Raw genomic sequence first — 21,050 nt, forward strand, 5'->3', positions numbered from 1 at the left:
ACTGTTTCCATGAGAAAGGAACCAAAGCTGAGTAGAGCCAGTCAGTGGGACTATTTTTAATTAATTGCCTCATTCTTTTTACATGGTCAACACCTTTGAACCTATTTGAACAGTGGTTCATTGCCCTCACACTCTACTCTTAATGAGGTTACTTGTTTCACCTATTCAATGAATTGTGCTATATAACATATTTGCTACTCAGAGAGATGTCTGAGAGGGCATTTTCTTCAAGTATTCAAATAATTAACCTCTTAAATGAAGAGGGCCCTCACTGTTGGACCCATTTCCTATGTATCTCATTTTTTAAACAGGAAATAAACTTAGGAATGTCTCAACGACATATATATGGATATACACATATGTTTTAGCCTATGCAAATAGGTTGAATCTCAGCCTGTCAAATAACATATGGAGGAACACGATGTATGGTGAACATGAAATACTACTGATTTTCTGTTTTGAACACTTACTTGTATTCAGCTAACTCTCAATTAAGTGTGGTAAGAAAGGATGGAGATGGTATGGAAATTGAACTGCCACATATTATTGGTCAATGATATGCCTCAAAAACGGGAGGGAGGGAGGGAGGGAGGAAAAAAGAAGGGAGGGAGGGAGGGAAAGGGAGGGAGGGAGGAAGGGAAGGGAAGGGAAGGGAAGGGAAGGGAAGGGAAGGGAAGGGAAGGGAAAGGAAGGGAGGGAAGGAAGGAGAGGAAAGAAGGAAAGACCACAGCAACACAGACTGGTTAAAACCATCTCTCCGAGTTCAAAAGTTTAATTCATTTTAAAAGGCATCTGTGTAGCATCTAACAGAGGCTATAAAACACAAGTATTTTTACAGCTGAAGCAACTAAACTAGTGTGTGTATAGTCAACAGTACACAATGTATTTGAATACTGCCAATTTTTATGTGACCACTGAGCTGCCAGTGGCAGCAGTCTACTGGTGAGGGCAGAAGGAATCCACTGGAACTCGTATCGATGTATTGGAAAACGATAAACAGGCAGTGCAGAAAAAATAATTAAGTTTAAAACATGTGCAGGAAGCCCACAGAAATTAATCTAGCACACAGCAAAATTCCACTCGTGTGATCAGAGAGCCCAAACAAGATAGTATATTCCTAGCCACCACCTACCAACAACCAACCACTCACTCCTCCTTCTCAGAACCACCTTCGTATTTTCATTATTTCTGGGTCAAAACAACCTGTTGATTGACAGTGCTTTCATAATCCCACTACAAATCTCACTTCACTGCAGGCTGCTTAAAAGAGATAATTCATATAATGCTGTTGTTTGAAAAAGCGACAAATCATTCTAATTCAACAAATATGTATTGAGTGCCAGCTATGGGCAAAGCACTGGGTTAGGCATACTTACTAGTCGACTCACTGCTGCCAGAAGGATATCTACCAACATCCTGGAGCATTAAAACAGCATTTTTGGGGAAAGGGAGATAGCTGTGCATTTTTATGCTGCAAATTCCTGCATTTGGTAGAGAAATGGCACAACTGGGTCATAAAATGCAAGGTATAACTTTTAATAAGCAGTTCCTCTATGTTGAACTTTGACAACCAGGTCAGTAAAGTGAGAAATTAGACATGACGCATAAAAAAATGCTAACTACTACCTCGGGTCATATAGTAGGGGAAAAACGTGTTGATTTCCAATAAATTACCATGGTAACTTGTATAGATTTTAGTGTTGAGAATTACATTTGCCATCTGTGGGAAATATATTATCTTTTTGTATCTAATTTTAGGGCACGTGTTCTATTTTTAGCATGTGTTCTATGAAAAATAATAAATTGGGAGGCAAATTTGGATAAATTAAAAGTGGATATTTAAATGCTATAAAAATAGAATTTATTTTTAATTCAAAAAGAAAATCCAGTAGTACATTTAGGAAGGCACACAAAGGTCGTTTTTAAAACCACCTCAAAATTGTTACCATTCAGTGAAATTTGATATGAATGAGAATTGACTAAAAAGTGAGAAATTCTGAACTGTGATAAAAAAGTGGACAGTTACTTGAGAGTATTTTGCTTTTGACTCTTTAGATTTGTGTGACCTAGAGCCAATCTCTTTGTGTCATTGTTCTTCAGTTTTATCATTTGTAAACTAATTGCCCCTAGCCCCACTGTGGGAATCTTGAAAGAGCATATATGATACTGGGTGACTAATAATATACATTAGACCATTTGTCAGATTTTACAGATTCTCTGAGTTTTTACACATTGTGCCTCATTTTGCCAATTTTGAAAGTGAGATATGGTGGTTGCTCTTCCTAGGGATTTTCTTATGCCTTAAGTGTTTGAAAAGTTGACTCAGATCTTTAGATGGCAAGTTTCTGTAACTGCAAAGTAGAAATTACAATTCCTTATGACATGCAACTGCAGTTCAAAGTACCGACTTACAATGGTTGCCAAATTCATGCAAACTAAAGTGGTAGAGGCCATTTTCAAAGCCTGAAAGTATTAAATATAAATTACCTGACTTAAATCAGTTTAGAATTATAATGCTACTCTGCATGTGATATAAAATGAATTTGACTTAAAAATTTATTTATACCACCTCACAATTTCAAGGTAATGACTCACAACTGCTTGGGTACATTTCTAATTCTCCCCAAACAAATATGTCTATAACATTTAAATACCTTAATGTTGAAAGCAACTTAAAGAAATACATTAAAGATACTGCAATAAAATTCTATTTAGTTAGGCTTCTTCAGTAGGCTGCTACCACTGGCAATTCAGCAGTCACATAAAAGTTGGCAGTATTAAAATACATTTTCTTCTGTGGGCTGTTCACATACTAGTTTAGTTTCTTCATCTGAAAAACAATGCAATTAGTCAAAATGAAATTTGAAATTTTTACCTCCTCTAAAATCAGATGATTGACTCCACGTTTTATGTGAATATTCATAAACTGTTGCCAAAACTGATTATTATTTATGAAGAGAAAAGCTCCACAGTGGTGGTTAAAAAAATTCCTGTTAGACTTGCATTGCTGAACCAGGCATCTGTAAATGATAGTTGCATAAACAGGCAAATAAATAAATAATTAGGCTAAAGTGGTTACCAAGAGAACTCTTAGCAGAACATAGCTTGCAAACCACACTGGACAAATTCCATTCCAAACTGTCCAGAATAAAAGGCAAAATATAAGCTATTTTGTAGTATTAGTATTTGAAGCCATAGATCAATTACCTATGTTAAGGCTACATGAAAACCTAATACATTAGAAAGAGATGCATTGAATAATTTAGTGAAGTATTAACAGTGGTTACCTCAAGGTGGCATGATTCCATGTGATCTTTAATTTCTTATCATTCTTAAGCATTTTTCAAATTCTTTACTAAAAGCATGTTTTATAGAGTCAGAAGAAAAGTGAGAAAATCTATTTTGGTATAGCTACTGAATATTTTTGAAAATGCTTATAGGAAACCTATCATTACTCTCTGCTATAAAATCAAGTTATTTACACATTTTTCAAGTATACTGAAATCTATTTGCTTGAATATGTACTCTTGCTCCCACTTTATTTTATAAAAAAAAAATTTTAGGGGACACCTTACTTCTACATTATTTTCTCAAGCCACTGATAATTTTCATATGCTGAAAATCAATACATACGGTGGGATGATAAGATAATGCCCTATTCTTTGTGAAGCAGAGCTATGTTATGCTATTTTGGTAAAAGATAATTCATTATTGAGGACAAGTCCTTCATGTATACCAGTACAAAGGCCACTAAACTATGTGAGCCACAGACTTCTTCTCAAGTTTGTCATGGTTTAAGGAACCATTTACTGCTCCCTTTGGATGAGGCAAGTAATGGTAGGGTCTCCTGTTGGTAGCTCCCAAAACATGCTCATTTTTTCATGGATTGTTAATGGGGGGGGGGGGTAGATTTTTTTTAAAAGGTTAGTAGAGTCTTGAAAGCATCTCTTTACAAAATGAGAAAGAAAGGCAAATTTACCACTATTTTCCTCAGCATGTTTATGAATTCAGAAGGGTTCATAAACATTCGACATAGAGAAGGAATATATTTTTCTGTTATTCCCACTAGGGGAAATGAACCAGCATATGGTTTTTTCTTTAATACTTTGTAACTCTAGAATCACCAAGATTTTGAATGAAACTTGTTCTCAAGAGATAAACTATTACCAACAAATTTTGCCACACACATTTTCTTCTAATGGCTTTCAATAAGTCAGAAATCCATTAAACCCCTAAAGAAACAATATTAAAATAATAACATAAAATTCTGAAGTTTATTAATGTATCCCATTTGTATATTGCAATACAATCAGTTTATATGTGTGTACAATATTTTCTAAATGTATTTCCATCAATTAAATATACTATAAATCATCATACTATATTTAGGAGAGTTCAATATTTCTGTAGAAAACATGGCTTCTTCTATTGGTTATCTAGGCAGTCCAGATGTTCTCCGTTCTTTGGCCAATCCAAAGCATTCCCAATGGAAGACCAAATTGTTCTAACTATGACAATATACCCTCTTGAGGAAAATTGCTTTTAGGATAAACATCACATCCCTTAATAAGAAATAAAATGGCAATGCCACCTTCACTCTGACAGTTTTCTCTCAAGAGATGTTTTGTAACATTCCATCTGTGCCTGTCTATTTGTATGACATGTTAAGAAGGAAATTCCTAGTAGAGGGAAAGCAATACTTTTCTAAGGTATTTTCTTTTAGGCATCAGTGAAGTTTGACACCTTGATATACAATAGCCCTGTCTTCTAAGCTGGTCACCTGAGGCCCTTTTTGTTTGTTATTATAACAGTATCTTCCTTCTTTGTCTGTCTTCTCCCCATCATACTTAATCTTATGAGATCTGAGATAAAGGAAGCCCCATCTGAATACTTTGTTCCTGTATGTGTGTGCAAACACACATAATGGTCTGTGTACATCTCACATTATAGTCTTTAGATAGAAATATTTCAAACACTGCCTTTATAATCTAAAGGGGAAAGGTTTTCTGCAATAAAGCTCTGTCTGTGTTAGTAACTTCACAGTATACATTTTGAAAATATATGGCAATTTTTCCCAAGGGAGAATCATTGTCCTGTTGTACTGACCTAATTTTGCGAAACCTGGTTTAATGGGTTCCATGAATCCTCAAACAAATATTTATTGAAAAGGTACGTGCTATTTGCTTTGAAAATAAAAAAATATAACATATTCTAGCTGAGAAATCAAAGCATGAGTTTGCCTACCTTCACCTATCACATCATACATTCATTTTCCCAGTGCTCCAGACCAAACTACTTGCCAAAATCCTATGCAGCTACCTTTGCATTGTGTCATTCTGTGTCTGACCCCCTGTCTCTAAAATGCTCCTACAGAAACACACACACATACAAATACCCCAAGTGAATTTCTCATCTGGCTTATAATTGTGATACCTATAATGTAGCATTTCTTACACTTATATAAAAGAGGTCTAGCACAGTGACACTTAAGTGCTCAATAAATATCAGCTCTTATTATTTATTATTATTTATTATTATCTGCTTACATGCCTGACTCTGAAACTAGACATGAGCACCTTTAACGCAAAAACATATTTCATCCATCACTTTCACTTTATCACTAGAACTCAAAAGCACTGTACCTGGTACAGAGAAGGCACTTATAAAACAAATAGAAAATGTATGTATTAGTGAGTAAGAAAAGTTGAATAGCAGTATCAAAGATGTGAAGCAGTACATGACTGATTTCCAAATGTCAAGTGAATACAAACATTCTTAGTTCTGTAAGTCTATACAAGACTCTATTGTCATCAGATTTGTGAATGAAAAAAAGAACAGAAACCAAACACCACATGTTCTCACTCATAAGTGGGAGTAGAACAATGAGAACACAGGGACACAGGGAGGGGAACGTCACACACTGGGGCCTGTCACAGGGTGGGGGCCTAGAGGAGGGAGAGCATTAGGAGAAATACCTAATGTAGATGACAGGTTGATGGGTGCAGCAAACCACCATGCCACCTGTATACCTATGTAACAAACCTGCGCGTTCTGCACATGTACCCCAGAACTTAAAGTATAATAAAAAAAAGAAAATGGAAAAATAATTTTTAAATCTATACTATGAAGTTGACCATTTTTCTATATATTAAAAGTTTATTCCTAACTTAATGGACTGAATATTAATGCTATAATTATACCTTATCAGTTGCTTGAACCTTATGATACATTGACTAGACACACAGACATATTCTTGGAATTTTAGAATAGAAACACATAAAACCTAGCTTTTTATTCAAAATTGGGTTTGTTCTTAATCATCTAATCAGTCATTCATTTTTCATTGAATATCTTTAATGTGTCAGATAGTTAGCAAGGTATTTGGGATAAGTAGTGAAAGATATAGACAAAATAGACAAAAAAAAAAAAAAGAGAAGACAACAAAAAACTTGTCCTGATGGAATTTAAATCCCAGTGGAAGACAAATAATAAACAATAATACATTTATTGATAAGCAAATGAAATATTATGTTATATAGTGATGAATACTATAAAAAATAAAGACAAGTAGATGCAAAATGCAGCCACAGGTTTGTGACTTGGAATGAGTGGTCAGTGTATCCAATTGAGAAGGTGCTGTATGAGCAAAGACTTGAAGAAGCAAAGAGAGAGGCATGTAGAAATCTAGAGGAAATACTCTCTAGTCAGAGGGAAGCCAGAGCAAAGGTCCTAAGATAAAGTCATTGCTTACAATGTAAAACAATAAACAAAACTAACTCTGATATAATTCAATATGGTAAATGAGAAAAAAAAAGGAACAGGAAATACATGTTCTAAAGAGGAAAAAAATCACGTTTAGTTGGAAAAGTTATATTAGAAGTGCAGATCCTAACCTTTCCTTGCAGGACTGGTTGGGTTTTGGTAAATGAAGAACTCCTGGTTTGGAACAAAAAACTCACGTCAAATTTAATTTACATTGGAAGGATGATTTTGGCTAAAGGTTAGTTAGCTGCTTCAATTAAAGGAATGAAGAAACTTAAATGCCCACATAAGGGGTTTAGACTTTGTTCCATGGGCAATGTAAATCAGCTAAGAGATCCTGCGGAAAATTCCAGGGTGAAGGCATGATCTGGGAAGATGAAACTGAAGGCTTTGTGCAGATTAGTATACAATAGCTGTAAATAACAGAATTTTAATACAAAGGTAATCAACCTGAAATACACTCTAATTACAATAACACTTGCAATTATTATCTTACAATTTGACCTTTTATTTTTTAACTTTCTATTTTGGAATACAAACTGCAGATATTATAGAAAATTACAGGAACAGTACAATAAATTTTCATATATCTCCTCCACCTAGATTTACCAATTAATAGATTTGCCACATTTACCTTCTCTCTCTTCCTACATATAGGTAGGTAAAAAGAGCTGCACTACATACACACACACACAACATATCATTGCTAAACCCCATGAGAGCACATTGCAGACGTTGAAACTAAATTCTTCAATGTGAATCTCCTAAAAACAAGAATTTTTTATGTAACCAGGCTACATTTATCAAATTGAGGAAAATTCAAAATTACAAAATGCCATTGCCTATGATATAGTCTATATTCAAATTTCAAAAATTGTCCCAGTACATACCCTTTACACCATATTTACCACCTAGGATTATGCACTGCATTTAACTGCCAATTCTCTTTAGTCTCCTTTAATCTGGTATGGTTCCTCAGCTTTTCTTTGTCTTTGATAACATTGACATTTTGAAGAGTAGAAGTTAGATGGTTTTATTTTTTATAGTTGTCCCTCACTTTGGGTTGGCTTGACATTTCCTTTTTTTTTTTTTTGGATGTGTATGTGTTTCTGGCTACAATACTACTTAAATGATATTGTGCCCTCTTATTGCAGTACACCGGGGGTGGGGGGGATGACATCAATTTATCCCATTATTGGTGATGTTAAATTTGGTCACTTCCTTAAAATGAGGTCCATTTTTCCCCAGTGAGGAGGTACTATGAGACGGTGTGAATATCCTGCCTCAGCAATCTTTCAACCAATAATTTTAACGTCTATTGATAATTTTTGCCTGAATCAATTATTATTATGATGGCTGAAAAATGGTCATTTCTAACTATATCATTCCTTTCATATTTACCGGTTGACATTCTGCTCTTAGGGAGAGCTTTCCCTTCTTGTTGGTTTATTTGTAACTAATATGAACGCATGGATTCATGCTTTATTCAGTTACTGCCATTATTCATTTTAACTCATCTTTTAAAACATACCACCTATGAATACTTCTTAATTCACAGAGAGAAAAACCAGCTTAACACCCTTCTTGCCTAGTTGAAAGAGAAAAAAAAGCACATTCCAAGGGTAGGCTCTAGCATGCTGTGAAGAGAATGTTACACTTTTTCTTCTAGCCTTTCATTTTATTTTTCTCTTTGAATAGTTCATTAACACATAACAATGAAGTTCCAAGGACCTGTGGGACCTTAGTCTAACTGGGCTCTAATGATGGGTCCTAGCCAACAACCATATTTGCATTTTGATTGGCAGTAAGCAGAAGTTAATTTGGTGCTTCGTCTAAAAACCTCTTTCCAAATGGCAAAATATACTACTTTGGAGATAATCTTTTGCCCAAATGTTTGGTCATACAGATTAAGCTGCTCCATTCAGGGACCATTTTTATTTTTATTATTATTATTATAATTTTGGGGGTTTATACCCTGACTTCCCAAAAAGGACTTTTGCAAGACCAAAACTGTTATTCTTACATACTAGTTTATACTTTCCCAAAACATTTTCTTCCTTTATGTGAATAGCAGCTTGATTTGTTCACGTGTCCCCCCGCGCCCCCCTCAAAAAAAACTGCTTTTAAATTGCACGGATGTATTGTAGAATTGAGTTGAGTATCTTTGTAGGCTGAGCATAACTATCCTCCTGCCAGGAACAAATAAGTTATACTGCTCCAGAGAAATAAATATGCATATGAATTTATGTGGATGGATAAATTCTTATAAACTTTAGCTCTTTATAACACAATGAGAGAAAAAGAAATGTACTTGGTGAGGCTAATGAATAAACTGGGATCATTATAGTGTCTGTCATGCATTTTCCCCACAAACTTGCATTTTACTGCATATGAATGAGGGAAGAACACTTCAAAAGACTTTTTATAATGAACGAACCAACTTTAGGATAAACTACACAAAAGTAAGCCATCTAAAATCTTCAGTTATACCGTCTGGCAAAATTATATATATATAGGAACACGCACGCACGCACGCACACACACACACACACACACACACACAGAGAGATCAAATAGAGATACTGACTGAAAACTGCAAGTCAAGAATTCAAAAATATATATGAACTTTTACTTACTTTGTTAAAATCTTTACCTTTTCGAAGATTTCTAGCAGAAAATGTTTGCAAACAATAACACCAGGTACAGGCCAAGAAAAGAACATAGTTTCCCATAGTGTACTAGGTAATTGCAGCAAGATCAGTGGAAACCAAATGCATTTATTATTTGCAATGTAATTCAATATACTAAGAGATGGCGCGCACTTTATTTTAATTAGCTGTTTCTTTTAAGGGGTTGCTTGCTCCCACTGTCTTGATAAGAAAAAATTGTAGTCATTGCTCAAAATGCTTGTAGCAAATCTAGTTTTAAATTGAAACAATTTATTCCAAAGCAGTCTACTACTGCAGCAATAATCAATGTGTTTTCCCTTAGCCTGTACTGGAGCTTTCCTAGGACTATTGTTAATTGCCTGTAACTAAATGATTGCTGGGGCCCTTAAATGCAACTCTTTGGCACTTGTTCATTTGTTGTTTTTAACCAAATGCCAGTTTTCCTTAGGTTTTGCCTAGCAATTTTGCTTTACAATTTTCAATATTCAGTCTCAGTCCCTTAAAGGGGGCAGAGTCTATCATTTTAACAAAATAACACAAAGGCTAAACAGATTTTAAAAGGTCTGCACTTTCTCCTTCTGTCCTCAGATGTTGAAGTGTGCTGAAATGGTATCTTTTTATTTTTTAAATGCTGCCACTCCAGGCAACTTGAACTAGAGCTGAAAAGTAGATCCCATTTCAAAGGGAAAATGACGTTTGCTGGGGCAACACCATTTACATTGTAATGTAAAGATAAAATACAGCAGTGGGCCCAAATGATTTCTCTTAACTGTGACAGAATTTAATCCTTAGTAATTTTGTATAACCCAAAGGATAAGCAGTAATAGGTAGCGCATGTATTAATGAATCTGCCTGGCTTGGAGCAAAAGAATACAGAGGCTAAATCTAATGCGCCATTTTCTTTGAGAGAGTTTTCATATGCTATATAAACCAGTGTGACTTAAATGGAAAAAAAAATTTAACTTGCATACATGTATAATGTGTGGGCATGTATATTACACTCCTGCATAGAAATATTGTAATAACTGAGGAGCAGGCACTGTGCACCATGGGGAAAGACATTTCCATTTTGTTCCTGACCTCTTTATAAGGACATTATAAGAACACTATGCTTCTGCAACGTAATACTACAGAAGTCTCTGGGGGAAAGTCTGTGATGCTCTCAGGATCTCAGGATAAATTAGCTCCTTGTAAATTCTGTTTCTTTAGACTTGTTTTTGGTATTCCTATTATTAGTAAATGACTGTCTATGGCCCAGAAGAATTATTCTTGCTTATTGCTCATTCTCTAAGCATATATAACTTTTCATATGTTTGTACCCTAAAGGAGTTTTTCATGTGACACAAGACTGTTTCTGTAATTGCTAAGCTACATCAACCCTGCTCTCTTTTTCTTATTATATTTCAGACACTATTGATTGACTATGTAGAGTATTCTAAGTAATGTATATCATTTTTTAAATGGCTCGTGACGTGTAGCAATGGGAGTAACTCCTATTTGGGTAATTACTTTGCTAAAAATAAGAAGGACTTATTTTCATACAATTTTTCTCTAATTTACCTGTATTCAATTTCTCAAAATTAAAAAAGTATATAGAGACCAGTATTATAAATACCATCTGGAGAAAATGAGAGTTCTGTTTATTAGATTGATCAGATTATATTTCAGACAAAGATTTTTTATTATTTCCAAAGCTCCTCGACTATCTATGGGCACTTAAGGCATGCCACATGCCCAGCCCCTGTGTAGTGCCTCCAGATGCAAACAATGTGCTTGGGGGCACCGTAAAAGAATCATTCTCTGCCTGGGCCCTTATCTACAGCAGAGCAGCTTTCCTGACTCCCGGCTTTCTTCCCACACTTCTCCCCACGTAGGCCTTTGGTGAGAACTTACGTTTTTCTTAAAAAAAAAAAAAAAAATCAAAATGTTAAAGAATTGAAATATGATTCACATAATATAAAGCATGTAGCTCTAAGTGTTTGGCTAAATGAGTTCCGACAAATATAAACGCTTGTGTATCCACACCATAAACCTATTTCCTTTACCCCAGAAAGTTTCCTCTTGCTCCCTTCCAATAAGTTTCCCTTCACTCATCACCAATGAATCTATTTTCTGATTTATGTCACTATGGATTATGTTGGTCTGTTCTTGAGCATAATTTAAATAGAATCATACAGTAGGTATTATTTTGTGTCTGGCTTCCTTTTTCTAACATAATTTTGTGAGAGTCACGCATGTTTTGTGTATCAGTAGTTTACTACTTTTATTGCTGAGTATATTCTATCATATGAACATACAATAGTTTGTTCATCATTTCCTGTTAATGGACATTTAAGTTGTCTCCATTTGTGGCTGCTGTGAACAAGTAAGACTATTCTGAGCATTCTCATACAACTCTTCTTGCAGATATCTGCTTATATTTCTCTTGGACAATTACCTAGGAGTGGAATTGCTATTGATTTGGTAGATTTATATTTAATTTTATTAGAAATTACCCCAAAGTTTACAATGTGGTAATATCATTGGGTACTCTCACTAGTGATGTTTGGGAGTGGAAGCTAAGTGTTCTTGATTATTTTTCCATTTCTTTTTTTGTACAAGAAATTTTTGAGTGGTAAATTCCTAGTGTTTAATACACTAAATTAGAAAATCTTAAAAGAAGCCATAGTCAAAATGCTTATTTCTCACATTATATCCAGTGTATTTTAAATCATATCTTCCTGATGTATAAATCACCCTGTGGGTATAAGTTAGAATTTTACACAGGCTTCTGTGTATGGTGGAGTTTATTATCTTGAGTGAACAAGACCCAATGTATCCCCACAGGATTAGCTGCTCACCCTTTCTGTTCATATTATAGGGGGAAAACATTATACTGAAGAGCTTTTTGTATTTTGTTCCTGGTATTTTTGTAGTACTGTCTTGTGTGGTTCCTCACAATGTTAATCAGATAAGCTGCTGGAGGTATTTTTCAGTGTTTCACACTTCATATTAATTTACTTAGACTCTAAAAGATTTGATCTCACTTTATTTTTTATTTCTTAGATGCATACAGTTCAATCGTTTTAAATAAGATTTTCTTCAATTTCCCATTTAATTTTAATAATTACAGAAAAATACACTTGATTAAACAGTAGTTAATGTGTTGTTTATTAAACTGTAGAATTAGAAATCAAGGGCTAGGTAATAGGAAATATGAATGAGGATTTTTTTTTTTTTTTTTTTTTTGAGACGCACTCTCGTTCTGTCGCCCAGGCTGGAGTGCAGTGGCACTATCTCAGCTCACTGCAACCTCCGCCTCCTGGGTTGAAGCGATTCTCCTGTCTCAGCCTCCCAAGTAGCTGGGATTACAGGTGCCTGCCACCATGCCCGGCTAATTTTTGTATTTTTGGTAGAGACAGGGTTTCGCCACGTTGGCTGGGCTGGTCTCAAACTCCTGACCTCAGGTGACCTGCCCGCCTTGGCCTCCCAAAGTGCTGGGATTACATGTGTGAGCCACCGTGCCCAGCCTGAGGATTTTTTTTTCTGTAATTATTACAGGAAAAGTGACATCACATGCACACACACACACAAACACAATGTTCTTGTGAGAAAATGATGGCCGTGCTTTTCAGATTATTTGTCACTCAGACTACACCAGTCCCATGATGATTTGACCCCATTTGTGAGAACTCAGGACTGATCTGATAACCTGAGGGTACTTGTTACCAGCAAAACCATGGATCATTTTAAAGTTCTCAGTCTAAGCTTACATTGACTGTGCTATGAAATTACATAACTTACTGGTGGATTCTGAATTACAGAATCAAGAACAACATTATTTTACAGCTTTAATTTCAGAAATGTTTATATTTAATTGTAGTCAAGGAAACTAGTACTTTTCAAGGTAGTTGTCAACTGCAGGGAACAATGGTTACCCATCAGTAACAACATTTGGGCTATGATGATTATGGACAACGCTTAAAGTGAGTTTCAAAAATCTATGCATGATGGCTTACTATTTAAATACCAGTATCCTTATTTTTGTTACAATGTCCATGGTTCTAAAGAAGGAGAAAATAAACAAAATATTTTATCTCCAAGTTTTCCTGATAAGTTTTGATCTAAGGTAGATATTCAATAGAAAAAGGAGAATTCGTATACAGTGAGTGTCAAGAAAATTCCTTTTTTTGGATAGAACGTAGTAACATGCCTGGTAAAAGGGGAAGCAAAAATTTTAAAAAGTAAATGGTTGAATGAAAATAAAACACCACCAACGTATTCATGTACTATCCCATCTACTAGGAGGCCTACTTCTTACACCCAAAAAGCATTCAGCCTCCAAGATTATGGTAGACCACCTTGGTATCACTGTATTCAGGAAGATACAGCATGGGAGCCATTGCTCCTGGCAGGAGTCAGCAGACAGCATTCATTAGATAGTCTTCCCAACATTCTATGCAACAATCCACAGTGCTCTCCTGAAACTGTGTTGTTTGACCTCTCACCTTTCTTTGGCCCCCAACCCACAGGTGACAGCTCAAGTGAGAGGGATCAAGATTCTCATTGGGAGAGGCCAAAAGTCATCCTGGCTTAAAAACTTCATATCCACAGGAATCAGTATCTATTTTATCAACCCCATAAGCATAGCTTCCGGGATCTCCACAAGGGATACATTTATATAAGAGAGTTATGGTACTAGGGATACATTTATATAAGAGAGTTATGGTACTCTGTTAAACCCAATATTATAGTTTCCAATCAGATATTTACAATTCTCTTAATCCAAATACAAGCTACCAACCAAGGTTCATTTTTACCACAAGCAATGTTGCTTAGCAACATAGTTGTCACATACCACCTTCTCTAGTTACCAAGGAAACAGAGCTAGAAAGTTATCAAAAGGTCAAATTCTCATGCAAAAAGGAAAGGGGTTGTGTCAACCCATTACCCACATCTGATCTCATCCAGGAAAATGTGAAATCAAATTGAGTTTAATTTATGATTTTGGATGTGAATACTATATAATTCCCCATTGTGGTTTTTTTCTTTCTAGAGCTAATGTACACAGTGGAACTTGCTGGAGGCCTTGGTGCTATCCTCTTGCTGCTTGTATGTTTGGTGACCATCTACAAGTGTTACAAGATAGAAATCATGCTCTTCTACCGGAATCATTTTGGAGCTGAAGAGCTGGATGGAGGTAGGATGTTACCTCTTTTATTGTTCTTTCTGAGTATTCTAATTTCTTTCTTGTCTTTGTTTTATCAAGGGGAAAAAAGTTACTTGCATAATCAATGGCAGCCGCTCGTATATTCTTTCAATGCTCAGTTTTTAAATTTCTCTTTTGTAAGGAAATGTATATGTGATGCTTTAGAGCCAATACTGTAGGTATTTTCCTCTGAAAGTTGTAAAGCAACACCTATCCATTTTAGAATTGTATTCCAAACAACACTTACAAATTACAAACACTGATTGCAATGCCATCAGAGTGTTCATTTTCTCTCACCTTGTAATCAGGACTGAAAGGCCAGTTCTACTTTATTTTAGGTAAGGAGTGTCTCTTTCAATTGTGTTTTCTAGCCCAGTAGTTTGAAGCGAATCTCAATTTGTTCCTGTTTAGACTGATCCGTTATAATAAACTGTACTGAGTATTTAAATTCATCCAGCAGTCTTTTCAATCTTGTTTATTTAGCTATATTTAGATAGCTTAATTTTTATTCCAAGTGTGGACCAACAGAAAAATGCACAAGCACATTGATTTCATAGTAATGCATCTCATATTTTTACTGTAAGTAGACAAATAGATATTGTTTTGTGGAAATCATAATTAGTATTTCCTTCTGGTCACCAATGAATATGTGTACAATCTAAGAGGAAAATGGAGTCCTTAAAATTCAGCTCCCTAAACTGCACATTAGACTTAGTTTATTTTCCTTTTTGGTCATTTTTTAAAAACATAAGATAACCAGCAATATGGGAAGCATATGCAAACTGACAATGAATAGTACAGACAACAAAGCTTTCTTCATCATTTTTTTTTGTGTGTGTGTGAGGTGGAGTTTCACTCTTGTTGCCCAAGCTGGAGTGCAATGGCGCAATCTCAGCTCACTGCAACCTCCGCCTCCCGGGTTCAAGCGATCCTCCTGCCTCAACCTCCCGAGTAGCTGGGATTACAGGTGCCCATCATCACAGCCAGCTAATTTTTTGTATTTTTAGTAGAGACAGGGTTTCACCATGTTGGTCAGGCTGGTCTTGAACCCCTGACCTCAGGTGATCCCCCCATCTCGGTCTCCCAAAGTGCTGGGATTACAGGCACGAGATACTGCACCCGGTCTCATATTTATATACTGATTTTTTCAGTGATTTTCAGTTTTGCAGTAAATGGTACCAAGGAAAATGAGGCAATTGCCTACATTGCCGCGTTTCCAGGGTCCTCTGGAATAATAAATCCACAAGCAAAACTGTAGTTTTGCAGGTTTGTAAAGAGAAGTGGGTTATTCAGAATGCCTAACACTCCTCTTGGTTTACCCTTCTCTCCTTCCCATTAGGGTGAAGCCTGAACTGCAGCAAAACCATTTCTTTTTCTTAAGTTTTTAATTGCTGATTTGCCTATTTGTTTCTAACTTTCTTGCCTATTGATACAAATTATTATTATTACTATTGCTGCTGCTTTAAAGAAATATAAAGACTTTGCCATTGTCGGAACTACTGTTGAATGAGTACCAAGCATAGTGCTAGGCATTCTTAAAGTCATTCTTGCTAACCCTCACAAACATCCTGAGGTCAATATTGTAATCTCCATTTTACTGATAAGGCAACTGAGACTTTCAGAGGTTAAATAACTTACTCAAGAAGATAACACAAATACTTTAAGGGTCCAAGATGGGATTTGAAAATAAGTCTATTCCCAAAGCCTTTATCTTATCGGACACTCTCTATTATTTTTATTTTTTTAAATTTAGTATGTTCAGTATAATCTAAAGATCTGCTGTTGTTTGCACAATTAGCACAGTACATGGTATTTGAAAAAGCACATTACCTAAACAAGTCTCCCCTTTTCTGTCAACCCTGTTTTGAATATGTTTATTTTGTGTTCTGAATGAGATGAATCATTTTACCAAACCATCCATTTCTAGGGCAGTAATCTGTCATTTTCTGAATGTAGAAAATTCTGGAATATAATGAAAATGAATTAATCATATGCAGTTGAACTTTCAGTCATTCGAAGTTTCGTTTAGTGGGTCCTGCTAATTGTAAACACTTCAGTGACTGACTTGGGTAGCCTTACCAGATTTCATTGCTATTCTGAAGCTGCTGGGTTCTCAGTTTTTTAAAAAATGTTTTAAGTAAGAAAACAAAGCAGACAAACACTAACAAACAGTATTCTAACAGATGAGAAGGTTCTCTCGGAAAGCCAATTTAGTTAATAAATCCTTTAGCAATTCTTAGAACTCTGTCTCTGGGGCCATCTTAAGCACAATCGAGGGTGTAACTATTAGGGCTTTTCTTGAAATGCCACTGAAAATGAATTAGACCCAAAGAAAACCAAGATAACAAACTTGCCATCTGGAAAATGTTAATGTACAAGTTATTCCCCTAAAAAGGCGGGGGCGGGGGGGGGGGAGCAAAGACTGTCAAGGCAGTGATTGTTCAAATGGTTTTATGGGAAGAAATTATTACTAGAACCGCAATCACATGTTCAGCCTCCCTATATTAAAGCAGATCCGTTCCTGCTGAAATGGTGGTCAGGGCCCCACTCTTAACTCGTATCTCCCGCTGCATCACACCTAACCTCTAGAACTTCCAGAGACACTGTTTTATCAGAACCATACAGCAGTACTACAATTATATAGCAAGTTTAAAATCTGTATCTTAACGAAAGTTAGAAGTGTATAATTGCAACTTTCTTTAATTCTCTAGTGCTCTAAAACCATTCAACTTGGCTCTCAAGTTCCCGTTTCTACTGAGAAAAAACTCATAACCTTGCTTCTCCAAGATTACTCAGTCACTTCTGGTTTGGAATTCAGCTTCTTGTGGGTTAACACTCAGTTGAAAATTGGAGTATTCCATTTCCCTTCTTCTCTTTTACTCTTGTTTAAACCTGTTTCTAGGGAACTCATATATAGCTTTCTGGTAAAGGAAAAAGTCACCTGGTGCATATGCCATCCCTTCCTCACTTGAGATACTACCACCTGGTCTTTGGACATGTTGAGCACTGACTTCTGAAGGCTTAGATCCTTGTCATAGCCTCCAGTCACAAGTTTCACACACTTGACCAGGTGCTTCTCCCTTGGGAATTTCAGACATTCTTACCTGTGTTTCTAGTCCCATAAACTCCGCTACACGCATACCCACCTTCCCATTAAACAAACAAACAAAAAAAGTAATCATCTTCTTTATTCTTTGCCTCTTTAATATACAGTTTCCACATTGAGTGCAGGATTTCTCTATGAAGTTTACAGTTTCCCAAGATTTTCCCTGGGAAACTTGACACAAATCCTCACCCTTCTCAGATTCTGCCTCAAACCATAGGAAGTTCTGTTATCTTCTTCTCCTCTCTGGGGCCCGGAGGGCCCCTTCTCAGAAACCCATGCAGGCTCTAAACCTTAGTCACAGCCCCTTAGAGCCTCCTATACATGCTTTTATGGTCAAAGAATGATCTACTCTTCCAAGAGTGAAAAACTTCTCTGACATCATCAAATCCCCATGCTTCCTAGCTCTGCAAGCTTTTTCCTCTTCCAAAGAAGAGATGGCTATTCAACAAAACCCAAGGCTTTGTAAATTCTTGTCTTGGCTTTTAAAAAATGCAATTTAGAGTCAAACCTGAGTAATGCCTTCTTTATTCATGGCTATCATATTTACCTTCCCTGAAGGGGTAATTTATAAAATACTTTTGAAAGTAAGATAAGGCAAAAAGTGTGAAAAATAACCAGGGAAAAATGTTTAATAATATTCTGCTATAGCAATATGATAATAATAGATTCAATGGCCGTTTATTGAATAACAAGTGATGTGTTGACTACTTTATCAATAATCAGAGAATCACACAATTAGAAAGAATTTAAGCTCTGGTCTAAATGGCTCTAAATTCCAAGATTTACAGCCATTTTATCAGACTCGCAGATGGAGTTTCTGGCATCAGGGACACGTTCACTCAGTTCCTTTGGAGTCGTTACAAAAGGCATTACCTGGCTATATCAGTTCTTTATCAGAAGGATCATGATATAGAAGGATTCTAATATTTTTTCAAGATAGAACATACTGATGCTTTTCTCTCTCAGTTCGTTCACCTCACTCCTTGTTCCCCTCTATATAACCTTACATTTTATTGTCTCCCCTGGGTTCAGTCCTTAGCATTTCTAATTCTACAAGACTCCCCGCCCATACTCATTCTTTGTCATCCTCCATTTTACACCTCAGTTCCTTGTATCACCCTCTACCTCACTGGCCACACTTTCTCCTCATGTGCCATTTCTAATTAGTCATCAGTATCAGTCAATTGCACCTCTCAAAAATCGGTATTTTCCTTACCCTTAATTGCAACTGCTTTGTCCAAGCCTCCTACACCACCCTCTTGCTTTCATTCTCTACTTCTCTATCTTATCCTTCACATTCTAACAGAATTATCTTTCTAAGTACAAATTTACTGTTCTATTTTTTAAAATGCCTCCATTTTGCCTTCCAGAACAGTCTAGACTTAGCTCAGAAAGCAATTGCCATCAAAGGGTGACCCACCTTACTTTTTTGTAGCATTGCCGCCCCCATGGGAATTCAACATGCAGAGCTCTAGTTAGAATAAGATGTTAGTCTTTGGAATAACACAGCTATTGAGAATGAACCTAAGACAGTGTAATCATGCATAATTCTCTGAGTTTTTTGGGGAAAATGAAGTAACCACAATGGTTAAGGGGAGGAGAAGATAAACTATCCCCCTACCACTTTGATTCCACAATAAAAGGAAAGAAAGTTTGGACAAATTCTGCCACAAAAATATTTAATAGCAGACAGCCTTATCACTCAACTTTTAAATCAGAAGAAGTTCCAATTCTGTTGTATATGTGTGTGTTTGTGTGCGTGTATGAATCTGCATGTGTGCATGCTTTTCAGAAACCTTGCAAGAAATTTTCTCCCAAGGCAAATGTGGCAATACTCCAGTGGCAGGATTGAACTCACCTTCTGTTGACTTCCAAGAATAGTTTTCATCAAGACCATTTTGGAATTAAGCCTAGAAGATCTTCTCCAAGGGGGCAGACCACTGGCCCTGCTAGGTTTTTGTAGGGGTGGGGATGTGTTCTAAATTGTGTTAAGTAATTCATATGTCTTGATTAACACTGATTTTACCATGGAGATACCATTTCCGAGACCCATTGTACATAGTAAAAAGCCTCTATCTTTAGCAATGAAACTTGATTTCTAATATCCATTGTGTTAATTGATGAAGCATCTACTTTTGATCAGAAATATAGTTTAAGTGCTTGTAGTGACTGCCTCTGGAGTGTTGCCTCATTTTAGTTAAATGCTTGCTGACCATCCTAATAAGGGCAAGCTACCGTCTTTAGAGTAGAACTTATACTAACAAAGTACCACCACCATTTATGCTGGAAAGATTTTAAAAAACAGTACAGACATCACAACAGTGTTAGACTCCTTTGCTCCTCCATGTTTCTGAATGGAGTATCCCTTCAAGTTTTGTTTAAAGTTTATAATGCTACTTTGTATATTTTTTTCAGAGTGTAAAATAGTTTTTGTTGTTGTTTTCAGCTTTTTTTCCTTCTCTGACTATGAAGTATGTGGGGCATGCTTACTCATAATGACGGCAGGGCAAGCTTAGAAGAACACTGTAATCACTAACACGAATCCTATTTTAAAGATGAAGAAAGAGATCTCCTAGTCCTACGTTGGGAGTTATTACAGGCATTGAACAAAATTAGTTAGAGCAATTTTTTATAATCTCCACCTCCATCTCAGAAAATGTGAACATCTGTTCCATTTCAGGCATATTAAGCACATTGGCATCTATGAAATCTTAGGCCATAGAATTTCTTTTTCTTTCTCTTTCAATGACAAGGTCACTCACTATTCATAGTTTCAGGAATTATTGTCCTCATGTCCATCAGTGAAACATAGTAACTCTGTAAATCATTTAAAAACCTTATAGGGATTTTTTTTGGTGGTTTTTTTTTTTTTTTTTTAGTTGAGGGGGGTGGGTGATGGTGGTAAGTTAGACCATTTACATACACAGGAATAATCTTTAGAAGCTAGAACAAGTTTTTGGATCCCAGAGGAGAGATGTAGAGTTGTTCTAGGTATATGACTTGCCTCAAATCATTAACTGTTAAATGGTAGGAACCAAGGCTTCTTATCCCAAATCTTGTGCTCCCTTTGCTATTCTGCTACCGCTTATCCCCTTAAGACTTCTGAATCTGTGTTGCCTGCTGCCCTCTTAGGGATTCAAGAGAAGGAAATAAATATCTATAGAATGACTCCTTTGGACCAGGCATTTTGCTATATGACGGGGTCTCATTTAATTTTAGACATCTTCAGGAAGGTGCTGTTTTATAGATCAGGAAATATAGTCCCAAATGAGTTATATAAAAAGTTATGGCAATCAAGATTTGAGCTAAGCTTCTGGGTTTTTTT

General features: G+C 36.0%; 1 protein-coding gene across 1 annotated transcript in view; it reads left to right on the forward strand.

Annotated features, from left to right (window-relative positions):
* IL1RAPL1 (interleukin 1 receptor accessory protein like 1) overlaps positions 1-21,050 on the forward strand; it is a 1,383,775-nt gene that overhangs the window by 1,354,535 nt on the left and 8,190 nt on the right. The window contains exon 9 of the mRNA XM_024240664.3: positions 14,467-14,610. Coding sequence (XP_024096432.1) covers positions 14,467-14,610 — 144 coding nt within the window. The remainder of the gene's footprint in view (positions 1-14,466; positions 14,611-21,050) is intronic.

This window comes from Pongo abelii, chromosome X (genome assembly GCF_028885655.2).
Source record: "Pongo abelii isolate AG06213 chromosome X, NHGRI_mPonAbe1-v2.0_pri, whole genome shotgun sequence".
Lineage (NCBI taxonomy): Eukaryota > Metazoa > Chordata > Mammalia > Primates > Hominidae > Pongo > Pongo abelii.